Raw genomic sequence first — 21,603 nt, 5'->3', positions numbered from 1 at the left:
GAAGGTCTTCAAAAGAAGAGAAGTTGATATAGCCATTTCAAGGACAGCAAGTTTAAACACACTGACGAGTTCCGTTTCTCTTTAAGACCTTCTGCCGTCGGCGTGACTGTCGTCATGATCTGCATCTCAAATCAAAAACCTTTTCCGTACATTCAAAAATATTTACTAATCTAGAAAATGCAGAAGAACGTCACTCAAAACAGATCTTACGGGAGGATTAAGAGGTTTTTAAAATTTAAACACTAACTGTAAGAGGAAAATCATTAGTGTTACTCAATAAGGGTTTAGAGTAGTACACAAGTATGCGATTTGAGAGGTTAGTTTGTTTATTCACCTGTGTACAATGTCACATGGTGCTGCCTCCACTATTTGCGTTGGTATCGCACCACACGGACACGTCACATTGATTTCTGAGGACGTGCACAAGCGACGTGCCAAACGACCGCAGGATGTGTGTGGCGGCCATCTTGCGTACGCGTGTTTAACGGCAAGTACAAATTGGCCTTTACCGGGTTTTCTACTAGTGTGCAGCTTTTGAAACATGTGGGAGAAGAGGATGAGAACAGGGTGGGGGGAAAAATTTGGAAACCTGTGTAATCAATGCCACCCTGTGTGTACGCTGAGGCATAGGGCGAAGTTATTTATGATCTATTAGACCCTCCCTCCTATAAAGTCCAAATGGAATAAAGGCAAAATTAACCTGTTTACTCAAGGCACTAATTTGCAATTTGAGGGGAAAAAAAATTCATGGTTTTAATATTTATGCAGTGATTGACCTATGAAAGACCAAGTAATTTTTATTTTAATTTTCTACCTTTGTGTGGTGTGTCCCTGTACAAATACTCAGTAGCTATTTCACTCCATTTACATAGAAGCCTTTTGTCAATGTAGCTACCTGCACTAGATATTTTAAGCAGCAAGAAAGTAACCAGATATAAATAATATAATTTAAACACATTCCTTACTCCTTAATGTTTTTGTTTTCCCAAAACAGATAAACCTCATTAGTCTGCTCTAGCATTTTTTTGTCCAATTTTTGTTCTTGATACTGACTCAGAAGGTCAGAAGGTGTCCAGTTCCATAACAGTGTAGTTTCAACTCCGACTCAAATCACAGGCTTCTGTTAACGCACTTGTTCTATGTTTTATCATTTCTATAGTAACAGTTAACAGACACAACATGGCGTTCATTACTAAATTTAAAATTGGCAAATTGCTGTGGTATAAGAGGAATAAGACACAGTTTAGGACATGATATTACTGGAAATCAATCAACTTTTGCTTCATCTCAGGCCATCACACCACCACACTGTTGATTATTTTCCTACAGCAGGACAACCCATCATGTTTTATTCCTACATAATGAAGTGTAACTCACTCCAGTTCAAGTCACATAGGACAATAAGAATATGATGATGGTGATGTGCATATGGAAAAATTGCTCTTAAATTATTGCCACCAAAAAAAAGTGAGACACAAACATTTAAAACACAACAAACATTTCTTTCACCCCTCCCTTCATTTCGCATGTACAGAGAAAGTCAAAATACAGCCAGAAGACAAAGAACAGGAGGACAGAAGAGAGATTATAGCACCGATGAATGACAAAACAAGTCCAAGAACTTTCATCAATGCCTGTTATAATTATAATACAGTGGGAAAAGAGAAGACAGAGAATACAAAGGCATCATAAATATCGACAAAACAGAAAGCAGGTAAGGACAGAGGTACATAAACCTGAAGATACAGAGAGAAAACAGGAGGATGAAGGAGACACGAGTGCGAGCGGTCAGGATGGAGACAAGGCTGAGAGGACCGAGCAGGGTTTCTCGAAGAAAGCCAGTCAGAGTAAAGTCCAGAAACTTATCATCTGCAAACAAACAGGGATGATCAACATCTCGCTACAGATGAAATGCTTCTCTTTTGTCTAAAGTCAACAAGGAATGCCGTTCAAACCAGATTCGCCGTTTTCCACACACGTCATTTAACACCACACAATAGGAACTTTAGGAACTGGGTGAGTGCATAATCACAATGTAAATGCAGAGTAGCATTCCAGTTAAGCAGAAGTTAATACAGGTTATACCACAGCGCTGATCAACACTCCATGCTGACTGGTCACTAGGTGTTAATTAATCTTCAAAACAGCAGTTCTGGCTGCAAGGTTGATATTAATTTGCTTGTTATAATACATCGGCGTTTCTATAGTATCATCCTATACGGGGGCGTACAAAACGCGTGCTATCTTTGATACGGTGACGTTTTCGGTGACGTGTTTTTGGAAAGACTCACCAGTGCCAGCGCTTTGTAGCAGTCAGAAGTAAAGCTGTAACTAAGTTTTGTGACACGAGAAAGTCTTTGTGATTTCTCCTTAATATGACGCGCTGCATTTTGTGTCTTATTAACTTCAAAATAGAAGCTATGGAGGAAACAACTTGAAGAAGGTATTACGCAAGACATAACTTGTTTCATGAACACTAATTGTAATCATATGTGGATAAAAAGTCTGATGTCTTTTTATTAATAAAGAATTGTAATCATAGACTAATTGCTGTGGTATAAGAGAAATAAAACACTTCAGGACATGCTGTTAGTGGAAAAATAATCGCCATTCGGGGTGGTAAAGCATCACACCACCACGTGGTCGATTATTTTCACATAACTGCACGACTTGTCATGTTTTATTGCTTAAATAGTTCTGATTATGGCATTTTTGCCTTCAGTGATCTTTTCAGGTGTCACACAGCCAAATAACTCCATGCAGTGGCTTCTTTAACCATAAACAGCGTGTTAGCAGCTCTTAAACACCACACACACACACACACACAGGCAGTGCACCAATCATACTAACATTACACTTGCAGTGCCAATATAAACCAAAACCCAAAACACACTGCAATTCTGCAGCCACTAGTAAATAATGCAAAAACTCATTATAACTCGATCTGGCGCTGAGGCTCAGGCACTACCGTGGTGCATAAGCAACTGAAACATCGAGCATTTGTGTGTACACACAAAACACACACAAAATACAGGCCAAGTAATTACATAGAGGTCATGTCGTTGAGGGCGTGATCCAGCTCTTCGCTAATGGCCTTGTACTTGAGTTTCTGAGCATAGAGCTCATCTGTTTGCACGAAAAATAAGAAAGGAACAGAAAAAGTTTAGCACCAAGTATGGTAGTAAAGGCAAAATCAGAACAGAAGGAAGAATTGAGATAAGGCGTTACAATTATGTCCTTCAAGACAGGGAACACAAAGTGAAGAACAGAAGAACACAAAGTGAATGGGGAGAATGAGAGTCTGTAAATTAAGACTAGGGACCAGAAATGAGCTTTACAGCAGAATATCTTACCTTCCAGGTCATCGATGGTCTTCTCCAGCTTGGCTACGGATCTCTCAGCAAACTCGGCACGAGTCTCAGCCTGACAAAAACACACGCAGTTGGTTTACTGGATTACTTCCAGCATTGATCAAAAAACGGTGCGAGGTCACGGTCAGTGTGACCTCACCAAAAGTTAAGCGCATTTTCGAGAACTAGAGTCTCAGCTCACCTCTTTCAGCTTATCAGTCAGGATCTTGATCTCCTCCTCATATTTGTCTTCCTTCTGGGAATACTGTAAACATGTAGGAAGGAAGAAAAGTGTGCATGAACAAAAAGGAAAAGCCATATCATGTCTTCCAAACAACAATATAATTATTAGCTTCAGGATCTGTTTCACTTAAAGTACTTTATGTGCTGTCGAGTTGCTCACACTGACACAGACACGGTAACACGCGTCCCTGCTCGGAAACTTGAACTCTAAAACAAAAGTCCCCTTGAGGCAGGGGGAATGTTGAGGAGGAAAAAGTGGGCGTTTTGTTCTTAACCTTTCTGCACTGCCAGAACTTTAAAACAGATCAGGACATGTGCGTAGGAATGTGGCTGTAACAGCAACAACACAGCAGGTACGAAGCAGAAGAACAGCCACAAACACCGAACATCGAGCCTGTACAGAACACACGTCCTTGCCGAGTGACTCATTATTGTTGTACACACTGGTGACTTTGCACTACGCAGGTACTAACGTAAATGCGTACCCTTACGTTTTCTCCATTTGTGAATATGTTAACAACAAGAGGGCATAAGAAGTTCTGTGTAACTTTACCCACATACTGATAAATATCTTTATACTACACTGCAGCTGAATTCTCAAATTGGACAAATTATAGCGATTTTCCAGTCGTAACAATGTACGCAGAATAACACACTGCAGGCACCTTTCAGGGGGCTAGTGGCACTCCTCTGCACGTCGTGCCGTATCACACCACCCCGGCGTGCATTAATTTCTTTTAACAGCACGGTCTGTCGTGTGTTATTCCTTACATATTAGCCTTTAAGTGGTATGTACAGTAGCATCCTAGCTGTAACATCAAACAAGATTTTAATTAACCTCATTAGATACACAATCACATGCAATGACGTCAGTTCATTTTATGCAGAAGCAGTAACTTCACTGCTCTTGCACGGTTTGCAATACATTTCCATGTTAATCAAGGTGGATTTTTAAATAAGCTATAATCTATTTCACATCCAACACTATGTAACCCATGCACATTCCCACCATGCAACATCCGACTCTTGTTTATGACCAATCGTGTGTATCGCACCCGTGTGTCAAAAAAAAAAAAAAAATCCAAAAATGTGCTTTATTGTAATTCTTTTTTTTTTTTTTTTTTTTTTCGTTCACTACTATTGTCCTACTACATGTGGCACAGTTAATAATCCTTCTACTATGAAGAGATTGTACTCTGGGCAACTCTTTGTAACTCTGACATTAAAAAATAAATAAATAAAAAAATTAAATTTATCCACAATAATTTTTCCAGTCAGTATCTCTTCCCAACACGGCACATGGAGAATGATCTCGTGTAGGATGACTTTATGGCTGCACTTGAAATCAAACACGATTTTTCCCCTTCTTTTGCCTTTGCTCAAGATAATTCTTTGAATTAATCAAGAAGCCATTTTTGTCTGAGGAGCAGGGGGTATAACTATTAACTGAGCTCAATAAGCCAGACTTTCTTTCTTTTTTTATAAACAAACCTGGCTAATTTGCATTAATTTGGGTTCCAAGAAGAAAGCTAACCTTAATTCCCAGTCAGTTACTATGGCAACATATGCTTTAGGCAAATGTGTTCAGCTAATACAACCATGCACATAGTCATGAACGTTTTGCCACGTCACTGGCTAATAAACTGCTGGCACATACGTTACGCATGGTGTAGCCCAACACGCTTAAATATTAGGATATAATTATTAAAAAATATATATATTAAGAATATATAAATAAAATTACCTTACATATAGGCTCATAAGCCATTTTTGTTCTTTGGATATGGATAATATATAAATGCCACTAAGCCACAAGAAGACATAAAAGCGATCTAAATCAGCCAAATGTAGTTCATGGTTTTTGACATTCGTTGATAACCATCACAATAAGATCAGAGGTCTAGAGTGAAGGTTACTGCATGAGCAACCATGTCATGCCTGTTTGGTGAAAATCCAGCGGTTGAGGGAGTGTGTACTGCGGAAAGTGTTCACGCCACCAACGCCTACATGAGTTTGGGATGGGAAAGATCCTCTCGCATTTCCTGAGGCGATCTTGTGATCATAATTGTGAATGATTTAACTGCTATAGAATACTGTAGTAATCACTTTGAACCTATACTGAAAACAAATATCCTTATATGCATTGCTCTAGGCTCTTCTTTGCATTTCTTTAGAGCCGAGGAAGCAGTAATGCAACGTATGATGTGAAAGTTGAAATTCACTCACTTGTATCCTTATTATAATTATTACTAGCTAAAATATGTCATGCGGTTCATTTCTGTGACTTTCCCTTCAGCTAAGTATTCATCTAGGTTTGCACTTACCATTCTGAGATCATTTAAATCATTATCATTGACCTACTCATGTTTATTCCTCTGCTCATGTTGCACTTAAATCCATAACGTCAATGAAAAATGTAACACTTGTTATATAATGCCTTGTTGAATTATTTGGACTAATTAGAAATAACTTCCCCTGTGTTCTTAGCCTACTCAGTAAAGTAGTGTGTAAATACCTAGAAATGCCTGCAAGTGTTTTAGAGACTTCTAATGATTTCTTATATATTCTGTTGGCTATTTTCTGCTAGGCTTTTCTTTCCATGGCTTTATTAATACTCAACGAATACTATTTCATAATTGTGTATTGTGGAGTTTAATAGTTCATTGTGTATAAGCTCGACGTGGAGCCTTTAACTGACACGTTGTTGTTGTCAGGCCTGCTTTAACATGGCATGCAAGTGCTTGAGCCTCGATTACTACATCTTCGCTTGAATTAGTGGGAACATGTCGCAGCTGGCGTTCATCAGGGGAACACACTGAGCCTGGAGTGTTCGGTAAGGCTAGTTTAAGTGAGGCCATCATAAATAAGCCTGGATTTTATGAGCTCGCTTCATGAGCTTTGTTAAGTTTGCTTAACAAAAGAACAAGACTAAGAGACAAAAAACTCGCAATAAGGACGTATAGCTAAAGAGCATTTACATGCATTTCTGGTGAGGCGGAATATTTAAATATATTTTAAAAAGGGATGTAAAAATATACTGGATTTTTGCTGAACACCCCACCGCGATTTTATTGTCTATGCATAACAGAGCTACACTTTTGACTTCTAGGACAGATGAGCTCTGGATAAACTCATTAGCGACTCAGGATGAGCGCTCCCTTCCCTCCTTTTGATTACAGCCCCATAAAGCTCAATGTAATGTGAATAAATATGTTCAGCCTTTCGGTGTGGATGATGAAACACAGCTGCATAACCAGGAAAAGGCCACTTGTGACGGCATCCTATCATTTTATGTCCACATGACTGGGCAGCAGTTCCTGGCTGTAGAATGAAATGGATTTCATTGGCTAAGGAAAAGGGAGGAGGTCGGACGTTTCTTCAAAATATAGACGCTATTAATATTATTATACAGTGGGACAGTGTTTCCCAATCCAGCAGTTATATTTCAGTGCTTCAACTCAAACACACCTGATTTCACTCAACATGGAGACGTTCTTTAAGTTTCACCACCAGAATCAGGAAAGGGAAACACTGCACTACAGGAAAAGGAATTACACTTTTTAACTTAATAATAATAATAATAATAATAATAATATTATTATTATAAGTGTATCTGTTCACTAATCTGGTTATGGTCATGAGTTAGTTAGAGAACACCAACAATCATTTAGTGTTATCTTCACTAAGACCATGCATGTCCTCAATCCCTCTTCTCTCCAATGCATTAATATTGTTTTTCCCAATCATTTCTGTAGGTCGCTGCATTTTTGGTTTCGGGCAGTGTGTTTTGGTATCTGGGGTTGGGGGTGTTTCTAAAGCATTTTAAGATATGCGTCACAGAGACATGTCCATATTAACCAGTGCTCCAATACACAAGACCTCCATGAGACATAAAACATGAATCCACTGATTTTTTTTTTTTAAACAATAATTATACTTACAGATAATCAGAATGAACCCTAACAAGCAGTTTATTCACCATCCCACTGTCTTGGGTCACATTTTTTATTCTGTTTTACTGTTTTATTATTTTCTTTTTAAGTAAACTGTATCGCAAGTACAGATGGCCCTATGTCCACGGTCCCCATCACACATAGCAGAGAAATCTGTGCCAAATATGGTTGAGTTTATACACATAAAAGCCGGGTATGACAATGTCTGGGCTTTAGTTTCCGTTCTAATGATTACACGCGGTGTTTTAGAGGTGAACCGGACTGAAGGCATGCGATGCCTATTGGATATACGGCTGCTATGCGCTTATGCGACATGTCTGGTGTGAATTCCAGGTAATGCTGTGCGGTTTGCGCAGGCTGAAAGAAATGAAGCAGTGGGATATATACGGCTTACGAGCCTTGCGTTTGCCACCTGGATAACAGAACATAAAATAAGGCTCGCGAGACACAAATACACACACGCTGGTCCCCAAAAGATTCATGCAGCACACACTCCCTACCTTCTCAGCCTGAGCCTCCAGACTCTTTAGATTGTTGGTGACATTTTTCAGCTCCTCCTCCAGCTCGGCGCATTTACTGAAAGCAGGACGGGCATTTTTGATTTTTGGGAAAAAGCAGGAAGAGAAATAGGGGGAAAAAAGAGGGAGAAAAGGGCATGAAGGGAAGAATAAGCAAAAGAAATAGAACATATACAAAGTCAGTGAAGAACAAAGCTCAGAAGTGGACAGTAAGAAGAGCTGCAGGTGATGAACAGTCCTTAAAGGCAGCAACGTGAAGTGACATTGTGAAGCCTGTATTTACATTTCCCAGAAACTTGAGAGGAATCTACAAGTGCATTTTCACCATGGTGTAATTGAGCAAGGCAAAGGTCCTACATCTAAGTTTCAAACCGTGTGTATTCAGATCTTCAGCTGTGTGAGCCGTTGGCAAATGCACAGCGTGACAATGGTAATGTGGCACTGACATGCGAGAAGCACTTGTTCATGCTTGTTCATGCTGTGAGGAGCTGGCTACATTCTCAGTCTAAACAATCCAGCACACAGAATGCTGGCTGCAACAGTGTTAGCCAAGATAAAGTAGGAGGAAGAGAAAGAAACAGTCTGAAAGGTACGCAGAACAGCACAAGCAGAGATCGAAGATGGCCATCGCTGGAGGAAAGAGCCTGGTTGACTTTTTCTAGACTTTAAACTCCCCCTCTATTCGTCCCAAAACACAAAATGATGACCCTCACTAACAGAGGATCTCCAGAGTATACACACACACACACACACACACACACACACACACACACACACACACACACACAGCACTTCTACCTTGTCCTCAGAAGCATGCAGAGTCTTCAGTGTTTGGTCCAGGACCCTTAGCTCCTCCTCCAACTGCTTCTTTTTACTGTTAGTTTAGTTCGAAGGAAGTTGCACCAAGGGTCAAACATGCACAAAAACAAAGGGATGAGGGAGGGGAGGGAATAGTCAGATGACGGACACGGACACGGACACACACACACACACAGAGCAGAATTCAGGTTAGGATAAAGCATTCCTTTTGTCATGCAAATGCAAGCATTTTCCTCATGTCTAAATGAGCTAGCTTTATTGAAAACACACACGGCTTGAGGCTCTCTGTCACACGTTAACAGCTGGAGAGAGTCACTGTACTAATAAAGTGCAGCTCATAGGAGAGATTGTCTGTTTAAAGATGCATGACTCACGCCTCGGCGAGCTCGGCTCTCTCCTCAGTGCGCTCCAGCTCTCCCTCAACGATCACCAGCTTACGAGCCACCTGTATACACACACAATCAATCACTTCCAATTGCTGGAATCAGCCACCCATACACCATCTGGATGGTGTGACATTTTATCCACACAAGTGTGACAGAGCAATGACCACTACATTGCGTACATTCTTCAGTTCAGTACGAGCTGGGATCAGGGACGGGTGTGTAATGCATGTTGCTCACCTCCTCGTATTTGCGGTCGGCCTCCTCAGCAATGTGCTTGGCCTCCTTCAGCTGGATCTCCTGTAACTCCATCTTCTCCTCATCCTTCAGTGCCCTGTTCTCAATCACCTTCATGCCTCTGTTCCACAGACAGAAAAACCGTTTAGCTGATTCACCAAGGCCCTGTTCACACCTGGCTTTAACATGCGTCCTCGCTGATCTGATCGTAAGTGGACATTCGGACGTGGTCTGGGACGCATATGTTCATGTAGTGTTTGTAACGTGAATGCGAAAGCTTCTCAGTGCATCCCAGAATGCAACAAATCGACTGTGCAGTTGTCCTAGCCAGAAAATACGTAACATTTGCGAGACTGTTTGGAAATAGCTCTGAATGGTAGAGCGCTCCACCGCTAGGCTAACGGATAAAAGCAACGTTATAACAGCAGAGACAAAAGCATCTGCTTTTTTTTTTTTTTTTTTTAGCTTCTTTCATCATTTCATCTCTCATTCATTTATAAGTTTCGTTAACAGACCACGTGACACCATTCCTCTCACAGAAACGATCACTGAGGACACATTCATGATGCCAGGAGTAAATGGCTACGTGTTTTGGCTGCCCACTTGTGATCGGATCACTTGAGACAGATGTTAAAACCAGGTGTGAACCGAGCCCGAGTGTGTGCACAGATACCTTGTAAACGGCTAGTCACCAAATGTGTGTGCGCATGTACCTCTCGCTCTCATCTGCTGCCTTCTCTGCCTCTTCCAGCTTCTGTAAGGCTGTGGCCAGTCTCTCCTGAGCTCTGTCCAGCTCCTCCTCAACCAGCTGGATACGCCTGTTCAGAGACGCCACCTCGGCCTCGGCCTACAACACACACACACACACAACTGTTAACACAATCATGTACTGAATGTAGAGAGAAGGGGAGGGTATAAGGAAGAAATGCTAGACAAATACAGCTGAGGAACCAGATATGGTCAGGTTCTCAGCTCTGGTCCTGGGGTACCCCTGCCCTGCTCCTAACACACCCGAGCCAACAAATCAGCTAATTAACAAGCCATCCTGTGCTGAAGTGGATGTCTCAGAGCTAGGAAAACACTACAGCGTGCAGGTCAGGCGGTTCTCCAGGAAGAGAGTTAGAAACCTGTGACTTGGAGAATGGAACAAATGACCAAAAAAAAAAACAAACAAAAAAACCCAATAGAAACCATTATGGAGTTTGTAACGGTTTTAATGGTTATAAAATGAATTGTATTGGTTTTAATGGAAACTGTAATGGTCCCTGTGGGTCTCTACTGGTAATCTGTTGCCTTCTATTGGTGGCATGTTATGTCTTGTGGATACCATTAAGGACCAATAATGATTATGGTTTTAATGGTTAGCTGATGGTTTATAATGGTGATTGTAGTGGAAACCATTAGAATTTCTGTGATGGTTTCTATTGTGTTTTTTTTTTTCTTCAGCAGGGCAGTGAAGGGACACGGAAACACTCGCCAAAGTGTGTGCTCTGAGAAACTACAGAGATAAACAGTTTGCATTGCACAGCTAGCCCTGCCACTTTAATGACCATGTATGTTCACAGCAGTCAGTTTACACAGACAGAGGAGAAGAAGGGAAAAAAAGGAAAAAAAAAAAAGTCTTCATGGCCAATGTTTCAACAGTGGTGTGGTAGCAAGTGCAACTATCTTAAAAGCATTTTTAAAAATAATCATACAATTTAAAAGCACCAATAGCACACCTAAAGTGCCATCACTCAATCTGAGCAGCAGCATGCATGCTTCACTCTGCTCAGCCGGATATGACGCAACCGCTCGCGAAGACTGGCGTTTCGCTCCTAATAAGGTATGAGGAACTGCGAAGTCCAAGGAGGTGAGCTCATCACGAGTAAGTGCACTGAAAACCGACCAGGGAGGCATTTCAGCCATTTCTCTTTCATTTCTCCTGGCTGAGGGGTGTGTGTGTGTGTGTGTGAGTGAGAGAGAGAGAAAGCTGCAGGGTCTGAGAGCAGCAGAAAGCGTCGCGTGCACACCGTCATGGCGCACCTGGGCTCCACAGGCTCGTGCTCAGGTGTATAATGAGGTCTGAAGCAGCCTACTGCCTTTCCTGAGGCAGGCTTCACCCAGTACACCACCCAGTTTAATACACACCCATGTGCTGTCGTAGCACGACTCAGGGCCTTCCTCTCTCACAGTGCATACACAGCAAACTTCAACTGATTACCACAATCCAAGAAATTAACTTAATGAAAAGGAAAAAACTTAAAAAAAAAAAAAAACACCCTTGTACAAGCTAACAGTACAGTATGCAACTCTTACACGATGAGGTGAACACGCAAATGACGTGTACAGCTTAATAAAGGAAATGAGCTGATGGTTTTTTAATTCAGGAAGCTGAAAAATGTCAGTATGGTGCATTCAGCAGCTCAGTGTGAACTTTTCATTGGAAACTGACTGACTTCATGGTGCTAAAGAATGAAGCAAAGCCCTGCCAGGATGCTGCCTCGGAATGCCTTTCATTGCTCCACAGGGTGTGAGCTGCACTTCAGCTCAGCACACACACTCACACACACACACACTCACAGTCTCAGGGATGAATCAAGCTTCCAGCTGAACATTTCAGAAATGTCAGAAACACTGTAATGTGGAGGGTTTACCTGCTCGCGCGCGCGCTTCTCTTCCTCGACTTGCCTCTGTAAAATCTCGGCCCTTTCTTCTGCCTCGTCGGCTTGCTGCTGCAGAACTTTAATCTTTCTCTTCACCGCGTCGATGCTGTTCGTTCCGGCCATTTTAAAGCTGTTCTCTTTCTCTTTTTCCTTTTTTAAGAGTAGTGTGATCAACGGATCGGGCTTGTATCCTCCTGAGCGTTTGTGCACAGAGTGATGAGAGTGGTGGGGAGGACTGGGGGAACAAACCAACGCCCCGCCAACGAGTCAACTTGTAGCGCAACGTGTAGCACAACTTGTAGCTGAAGTTGTAGAGACGACAGGACGAGACGAGACCTTTTTCAGCTTGCAGCACCTTTTTTTTTTTTTTGCAATTGCTGTAAATGCTCAAGCCTGAAAGATAGTGTTCGAACTGCCTTTTGGATGGATCCTGAGCAGGAAGCGCAGAAAGTTTTTTTTTTTTTCTTCTCAGTAGGACGTGGCAAGTTATCCAAATTCACAGGCTTCCGCTTGTCTGGTCTCCACGCCTGGTTTTCCCCCAATTTCTTCCAATTTATATATGTTTTAAAGTTAGCAGCGACAGAATCTCATCTCATCTCACCTCCCCTCCCCTTAAATCTGTCTTCCCTGCACACTTTTTTTTCCTTTTCTCTTTTTTTCAACTCACTTCCGGTTCGCTCCACCCAGCCCAAGTCAGACCGTTGAGCACTCCCCTTTCTGATCCTGGATCAGATGTCAGGCGCGCGCAGTGAAAGCTGATTGGCCACCCTGCGAATCACACGTGTCCAGGTAAATGACGTCATAAGGGTCATGTCGGCATTCCAGACCGCTCCTTAGCTAAGGTGTGGTGTAGTTGCACGCGACGCCAAGGTTATACAGGATTCATTTAGAACCTGGCTAGAGCTTTTTGGTCTTACTTTACCCTCTTTACTAACCATCAACACCACCTAAAAACTTCACACAATCAGTTTACACTCAGAACCGGAAGTGTTGCACAGCATTCCTTTTGTTAAAATCATATTTGCTTTAAGTGTGTGTCATCAGCATTAAAAACACTACAGCTGAACATTGCATCACTGTCTTTCTCTCTTGCAAAATGAAACAGGATGCTGAAACATACTGACACACTCATAGGTAGGATAGTTAGCACCTGCAACAGTCTTCCAGCGCTTTAAGACCCACCCTGACTATGTGTCACTCCTGCAACATGCTTCCTGCTAAATCCAGGGTGTTGGGAGTACACAGTTACCATGGAGGAAACAAATCTGAATGATTAAACCTAGATTTATAACCTCAGTTGTGTTCATGTTGTTGTTCAATTCTTCTACCAGTACGTCAAACGTTCACGTCGCAGGTGGACAAATCAAAAACCACACTTGCTATCCCCCCGGTTAAGTAAAATCTCCATGTACACGACCATTATCCTTTTCTCACAAAGTTTCTGTTGTGCCATCATGTTTGCGCCCTCGTGAAGTCAGAGTCGTCGGCCCGCGTCTCAGCTGCGCTGTGGTCTTGCATCACATGTAAAACATATACAAGTCTGGCAAACTTGTAAGTAAGAGGTGACTTACTTATAGCAGGAGAGTTACATGACAGCTTTTGCTTGGTTTCGTCATAGTTGTCACATACCTGCATATTCCTGATTGTCTGTCATCCGTGCACAGTATACACGATATGACCAAAAGTATGTGGACGCCTGATTATCACACTCATATGTCTTCCTTCCCCAAACTGTTGCCTCAAAGTTGGAAGCACACAATTGTATAGAATGTCTTTGTGTGCTATAGCTTTACAATTTCCCTTCATTGGAACTAAGGGGTCAAACCTGTTCCAGCATGACGATGCCCCTGTGCACAAAGCGAGCTCCATGAAGACATGGTGTGTGAAGGTTGGAGTGGAAGAACTCGAGTGTCCTGCACAGAGCCCTGACCTCAACCCCACTGAACACCTTTGGGATGAACTGGAACACCGACTGAACCCCAGACCTCCTCACCAACATCAGCGCCTGACCTCACTAATGCTCCTGTAGCTGAATGAACACAAATCCCCACAATCACACTCCAACATCTAGTGGAAAGCCTTCGAGTGGAGCTTATTATAATAGCAAAGGGGGAATAAATCTGGAATGGGATGTTGAACAAGCACATATGGTTGTGATGGTCAGGTGTCCACAAACATCTGGCCATATAGTGTACCTACAAACCAAATGAAACCTTTTGTTTGCCAAAGCCAATAACAACTAGGTTTTTTTTTCTTATTAAACTTACTTGTCTGGTGGACAACTATGATTAAAAACAAATCTGCTTGTCCTGGATGCCCAGGACACTGATTTTACTGCACCTTCTACACCAGTATACAATATTTAGGGTCAAAAGACACTAATTATGATATTATGCTTTCATATAACTTTATTCCACAATCATTTAAGTCAGTATTAACTGGTATATACAGTATTTGTCTTAAAATGCTGCCCTGTTTTGTTCTTTCTTGTGTGCTGTGTTTGTAGAGTAACTGGGTGACAGTTTAATTTTTGTTGGTTATAAAAAGTACATCCATGATGATATTAAGTATGGGAAATTTTTTATGTGAAAGTCATTAGTCATTCTATTATATTGCCTTCTTTCTCTTATACAGCCTCTTATATGTTCTTAAATGGTCATATATTACAGAAATTATGACCATATTAAATCTTAAATAAATGTATAATGAAGGTCCATAGTTAAGAAACATCTTTCCCAACAGTTTTGAAGTCTGGTCTATGTTACGCATCACATTAGACAGTACCAAGTAGGATAAGAAAGTTTCCAAAACCCTGTGTTAACACTTCCCAAGGCAGACGTTGCACAGCAGCAAAAGATGGCCTGAGTTATTCATACGGATTCCTAAACACAGTCATATGTAGCAAGAAGGCTGAAAACAAGATCAAGCATGATGGATTCTGTATGTGTGTGTGTGTGTGTGTGTGTTTGTGTGTGTGTGCTGCATTCTGCATTCTGTGGTTTAGAATAAGCTTGTTTGCATGGCTTTAGTCATCGTAATGTGTAGCAGTAAAAGGTAAGAATATTATGATACTCACACAGATTGGCCTGAGAGCACATTCATTCATTCATTCACGCACCACACGCACACACACACACACACACACACACACACACACACATTCATACACTCATTCAGAGCTAGGGGCAATTTATGTTAGCCAATCCATCTACTGGCAAGTTTTTGGGAAGTGGGAGGAAATCGGAGATTCCAGAGAAAAGAACACTCTGTACAGATCAAATCTCTCTGGAGCCGTGCGGCATCAATGCTTCCCACTGCACCGCCGTGCCATCCCTGACAGCAGGTTGTGCAACTTTAAATGACAGACAGTAAAGTGAAATCAACCCTGAAGTAGTGGCAGTGGAAAATGTTAGGCTTCGACATAGTTATCATATCCTGTCACTCCTTCCTGTTCCCTGTCAAGGATTTCCAGTTGTCACAGTGTAATCTTGTAGAGGGTTGCATTACTACAACCACAGCAGCAGATGGAGACAGACTTCCTGGCCAGATTTTACTTACCCAAGTTTGCAATTTAACTGTCATTACCTTTTATGTTAGTTATGAAGATAGAGAAAGGTCACATCTGATATTTAATGTGCTATTTTACTCCTCTGTGATCAGCTAAACTGAATACACCACACTCATTTAATAGCAAAACTCCTCTGTGCTGGTGGTGGGATAATGCTATGTGTCTTTATCCTTCATCTTTTTCGTAATGGCTTTATGCTGGTCAGGGTCAGGGTGAATCCGGGACGCCAGTCCATCATGGGGTGCACATACATTCACACACTCATTGCTGTATGTCTTTAGTTAAATAATATCCATTGCACTGTTATTTAGTATATTATTAGCATCATTCTCAATAAGTCTGAGTGGTTTAGTTACCCAAACTATATTGTGTGTTTATTGGATTTTGTTGTACTTGTCATTCTATCCGAAGTGTAAGCATAATCTTTGGTTATACATCAATATGATAAATTCCGATGATGTGCATTACTATAACCACACCAGTAGATGGTGCTTGAGACCAAGGCCAGAGTTTATGGCCAGTTTTGAGTTGCCCAAGATGGCAGTCTTGTCCTAAGCCACATTTTATGCTCTAGTCAATTTTTCTTTACTCACTAGACAGCAGGTGTTAAGAATCCCTGACAAATCTTAGCGTGTCATCATGGCCCTTAGCTCCAATTTGCACACAACTGACCTAAAATAATGTTCATTCATCTTCAGTAACTGCTTTATCCTGAGTCAGAGTCACAGTGGATCTGGAGCCTATCCTGGGAATACAGGAAGCAAGGCAGGAATACACCCTAGATGCCAGTCAATTGCAGGACACCATACGTGCACACACATTCACACTCTCATTCACACATAGGGGCAATTTAGCATAGCCAATCCGCATCCCAGCATGTTTTAGGACACCGGCGAACTGTGCACCACTCAGAATGTACACTTTTGTCACTGCAGTTCAAATTTAAGTTTGACCATGTTTACCAATGGCCTTTCAAAGTGCAATTCATGTAATAAGCTGCTGGGTGGGACAGAGCAAGAAATGAGAAAAGACTGGTGTGACTTAAAATTTAACCTTTTTACCTGCTTACCATGAGGAAAGGAAGAGATAAGTTTACTACTGTGAAAATATGCCATGAAAATTTGAGAAGATTTGAACGTCTCTTCTGTATACTCTATATGGCCAAAGGTTTGTGGACACCTGACCATCACATCCATGGTTCAATCCCAAACTGTTGCTACAGAATTGGAAGCACTAGAATGTCTAGAACGTCTCTGTATGCTGTAGCGTTACAATTTCCCTTCACTGGAACTAAGAGGCCCAAACCTGTTCCAGCATGACAATGCCCCTGTGCACAAAGCGAGCTCCATGAAGACATGGTGTGTGAAGGTTGGAGTGGAAGAACTCGAGTGTCCTGCACAGAGCCCTGACCTCAACCCCACTGAACACCTTTGGGATGAACTGGAACACCGACTGAACCCCAGACCTCCTCACCAACCTCAGCGCCTGAGCTCACTAATGCTCTTGTAGCTGAATGAACACAAATCCCCACAGCCACACTCCAAAATCTAGTGGAAAGCCTTCCCAGAAGAGTGGAGCTTATTATAACAGGAAATGGAGAAACAAGTCCATATTAATGTTCATGGTTTTGGAATGGGATGTTCAGGGACAGATTTGGGTGTGATGGTCAGGTGTCCCCAAATTTTGGCCATATTGTGTATGTGTATTCGCTACATTTTAGTAATATTGCTGGTGGTACTGTATAAATAGGCCTGTCCAAATGTATAAATATGTTCTACTGGTAGTATGATGTAATAGCGATCTGATTGGTAGAGTAAAACCCTTGTGGGTTCTCTGGGTTGCTTCTTTGACTAATGTCCTCCTTACCTGGTCACTGAGTTTTGGGGGACTGACTCTTCTCTAGACAGAGTAATGGTTATGTCATATTTTTTCCATTTTTTTTAAATAATGGATTGAATGTTTAACCCTGATTCATACTTTTCCAGAACCTTGTCCCATACTTATTTTGATAACTCCATGATTCTGTTTGTTAGGGGTTTCACGGCAATGGGGTGAATACTTATGCTTATACGTTAATACTTAACTTTCATAATAAAATTTATTTGTATATAATTTTTCAAAATATTTGATTATAGGCTATTTCATTTCAATTCATGACAAATAATTCTAATTTAATTTATTTCAGTTCCAGATTTTAACCCTGCAAAATGTAGAAAAGTTCAAGGAGGGTGAATGCAAGGCACTGTAGCTATGTTAATACACAGGTCAGTGGAAATAACCCACAGTGATAGAAGTGTGTGTGTGTGTGTGTGTGTGTGTGTTTTCCCAGTTAGTGGTGACAACTGGTAGCAAAGCTAATTATGCCACTAACGACTCAGTTCACAGGAGTGGTCACAGGGGACAAGGTGGTAGGGGATGATCTTCACCTCTAAGACCCACACATTCACCAAATACTTGACCTGCTACATATTAATACACACACACGTTACCACCCAGTCAGCTGGTACAGATTAGGGGTGTGGCAGTATACCAGTAGTATCATCAACATTATGTTTTACATGCATTGATTATTATAAAAAAAAAGACACTATCCCTTAAAAAATGCTTATATATATTTGTACCGATATATTTGCCATGAATGTTCCTCTGAACAAATCTTTTAAAACAAATATTGTAGCACTTTCCTTACATTTCATTGTTGTTTTTCCAAAAACTGTGCTATTTGGTTATATAGTTATTATAACCCAAATTCTTACTGTATGACTCCTAGTGTAAATATATACTTGAAGTCAGAAGGTCAGTTACTGAACAAAGGTCAGGTCCAGCTGAACAAATAGATTTATCTTTGTGGTTTTAGGGAAGCTGACCAACCATAAGCTGCGACTCGAATTACACTGTCCTTCACCTCTCACATTCTGGCTATACAATAGTCCTCCCAGTGACTCAGAGCTCTATTTAAACTATCTTTCTTCATGGGGGGGATCACCGCATGTGGCACAGTCCGTCTGTCAGCTTCTTACTGCATGGCGACAAGTGACAAAATCTGATGTGCTAAGATGTGCCTGATAGTTCTTGGAAACTATCTTATGTAGCAGACCACTATTAAAACTACTGATTTTCTAAAGGCAGAGGATAAGAGCTTGGGTTCAAGGTTGGGTTTCAAATAGGAATCGAAATGACAGATGTACTAGTGGCAACACACACTCAGTCTCCAATGGGAGCAGAACTTATAGTCCTGGTTGACTTTTTAGATCAGCGAATGCCATAAATCTTCCTCAGATGACCCTGACCAGTGTGTGCCTCTGTCTCTGAATGAGAACAATGGATTCTCTCTTGCACAAGCCAGTATACATGCCTGCTATAAAGAGGAAATATCTACATTCCACAAGACCTCCAGATCATCACTATGTACTTATTGTCATTCCTACTCACATTCAATACTACATACAGTAGTCATCATTTTCACAAACACTCCAGAGTGAATACATCTCATAGAATTCCATAGAAACTGCATACAAACACCCACTCACCAAACACACACACACACACACAATCCAAAACCCCTTGCATTCACGCCATACATAACTTGAAGGCCACACATTATGACAACAGGTGGGCCTGCTATATCCAGACCTCTGACAGAACAGTTAATCATGAGGCTGGAAACAAAGAGAGAACGAAAGAAAGACAGAGACGATTTAATGCGAGTACTGTAACTAATTTTAACACTGCACCACTACTTCAAACATGATCAATGTTAAGGAGTTCATTAATACGCTATATACATTACAGTAACGAAAGTGAATGTACATTTGATCAGCAACTCAAACGGTGAATTTAACTTTAAGACTGCACTTGAAGGGCAAACACTGATACTCGGTGAAAAGTGATGTGATAAATATGACTAAATATTCAGAAGATATCCTCAATTATTTTAAAGCCCGTATGAATTTTCTGTAATATAATGCTGAACAATGTGAATATGTGTATACATGTAAAGCCTGTGACGTGCTTATTGGTAAACTAGGAACCAAGACTCATTTCTCAGATGTAATCTGATGGTTTTTCCTTTGAAAACCATCCAGCTAGGGGCCAATGCGGTGCCGGAGAGAGTCTCCCAATCTTCTGACACCCATTGATTTATAAGCATGGAGTGGTCTAGCAGTTGTAACTATCCACCTGGAGCACACGCAGAGTATTGGTACTAAATAAGACTTGCTGTCACCTCTATGGCACTTGGTGGTATGAAAAAAGTACGGACATGACAAGAGGAGAGCACAAGGATAGAGGTTATAATAGGGGGTGGGGGATATCTAGTTGATGTCCAAAAAGGAGGAAAGACAGAGGCAACTGTGCAGGAATAAAGGAATAGAATGAATGACAGGGACGAGGGGGTTGGGAGGGGGTTGTGAAGTGGCTGGACTATGGCATGGTGTGTTTGTCCTTGGTGGATTGTTCTCACTCACATCAGCAGCCTTCTTCTCAGCTATCTCCAGTTTCTCCTGGGCGTCCTTCAGGGCCTCTGAATACTTATCGAGCTCATCCTCAGTTCCCTTCAGCTTCTTCTGCATCTGAATCAACTCATCTTCATGCTGGGGGAGAGACAGGAGAGGGGAGAGTGGAAGTTTAAAAACAAAGTGTGAATAGTTATCACTGACATAATGATACACTGAGACCCCTCCATTCCTTGCCCCTCCTAAGCTGGCACTTCATTACAAGTCCATGTCTTTTCCAGCTCCTATTCTGAACCCTGCACTATGTGGAAAGAAGTGTATCACTATTTCAACAAAATGTGCATATAGATATGGTCCATGGGAAGTTCCTCTCTCCCACAATCCAGAGTTCCCTGCTTCCTTTACATTCTTCCACAAGCACATTACAGACTTCTGACAGATAGCTTCAGCTTTCAGTACTCTGCCTAGGATTACACTCAACCCACATTAGCAGTGGGCTCCCCTTTCTGTGTTAGTTTTATGTTGTCACTGAAGTATTTTAGTTTGATTTCACACCCTTATAGTGTTCACACACTCTCACTGTATGGATATGCTCAATATATGACGAATCTATAGTGTTTATGGTGCTGAATTTAAAGAACAAGCTAGTTTCCACTATATTTTAGATAGTCTTGCTTGTGGGCTGGATCTATTTAAGCTTATTTACAGTTTTGCTAACTTGCAAGCCAATGGCTTAATGCCTTAAAGTAGCTAATTTTGTCTAATTTATGTATCCAAATAATACAGAGCTTAAACTTAAGTTCTCTAAGAGCTTGAAATTGTATTTGTACCCATGAAATAAAATCTCCCTCAGAACACATCTCAAGATACCTACATCTCAAGCAAAATTACACACCAAGCCTCTCCTCTCTCTCTCTCTCTCTCTCTCTCTCTCTCTCTCTCACCTGTTTGCTTCTTTCCTCGGCTGCTTTCCTGTCGGTCTCGGCCTGCTCTGCCTGGTCCAGAGCATTCTCCTTATCCAACTTCAGCATCATCATCTTCTTCTTGATGGCCTCCATCTTGGCTGTGGTGAGTGGTGCTCAAAGTACGAGGATCAGAACAAGTAAAAAAAAAAATAAAAAAAGTGGTCAAATGAGGAGTGTGGTGATTCTTGAAAAGCAGGAGGGGATCAGGTAGAAGGATGGAGCTCAAAGACTTTGACAAAGAGGTTGAGAGCAAGAGGAAGAAAAGAGGAAGGGAGTGAAGGAAAAGGAGCCCAAACTCAGCAAGAGATAAGGGGAGGGCCTTTATATCTGGGGGGCATATTTCCCCTCCCATCTTGATTATACCATGCCCCCTTTATTGCCCCACCCAGGTCTCTGTCCATGTAGCTACCTAATACAGGCATAGAGCAAATCAGATCCTTGGCCATATTAATAAAATTATTCTCTCAT

The 21,603-nt window shown here is 41.4% G+C and overlaps 1 protein-coding gene across 12 annotated transcripts in view; it reads right to left on the bottom strand.

Annotated features, from left to right (window-relative positions):
- Positions 1 to 21,444, bottom strand: part of tpm3 (tropomyosin 3) — a 24,545-nt gene extending 3,101 nt beyond the window's left edge. The window contains exons 1-10 of one of the 12 annotated variants that reach the window (XM_053231538.1): positions 21,115 to 21,443; positions 20,183 to 20,308; positions 10,217 to 10,350; positions 9,507 to 9,624; positions 9,258 to 9,328; positions 8,047 to 8,122; positions 3,553 to 3,615; positions 3,354 to 3,423; positions 3,048 to 3,126; positions 1,482 to 1,869 (exon numbers count right to left, since the gene is read on the bottom strand). In XM_053231538.1, the coding sequence (XP_053087513.1) occupies positions 1,866 to 1,869; positions 3,048 to 3,126; positions 3,354 to 3,423; positions 3,553 to 3,615; positions 8,047 to 8,122; positions 9,258 to 9,328; positions 9,507 to 9,624; positions 10,217 to 10,350; positions 20,183 to 20,308; positions 21,115 to 21,228 (855 nt within the window). In that variant the 5' untranslated portion in view covers positions 21,229 to 21,443 and the 3' untranslated portion in view covers positions 1,482 to 1,865. Of the gene's footprint in view, positions 1 to 1,481; positions 1,870 to 3,043; positions 3,127 to 3,353; positions 3,424 to 3,552; positions 3,616 to 8,046; positions 8,123 to 8,862; positions 8,939 to 9,257; positions 9,329 to 9,506; positions 9,625 to 10,216; positions 10,351 to 12,139; positions 12,819 to 20,182; positions 20,309 to 21,114 lie in introns of those variants that run through there. The other 11 variants (XM_026942311.3, XM_026942310.3, XM_026942317.3 and 8 more) reach the window with 11 other exon arrangements.
- Positions 21,445 to 21,603: the final 159 nt, after the last annotated feature.

Source organism: Pangasianodon hypophthalmus, chromosome 29, assembly GCF_027358585.1.
Source record: "Pangasianodon hypophthalmus isolate fPanHyp1 chromosome 29, fPanHyp1.pri, whole genome shotgun sequence".
In the NCBI taxonomy this organism is placed as follows: domain Eukaryota; kingdom Metazoa; phylum Chordata; class Actinopteri; order Siluriformes; family Pangasiidae; genus Pangasianodon; species Pangasianodon hypophthalmus.
The sequence above is the reverse complement of the archived record's forward strand: the minus strand, read 5'-3'. Positions and strand labels throughout refer to the sequence as shown.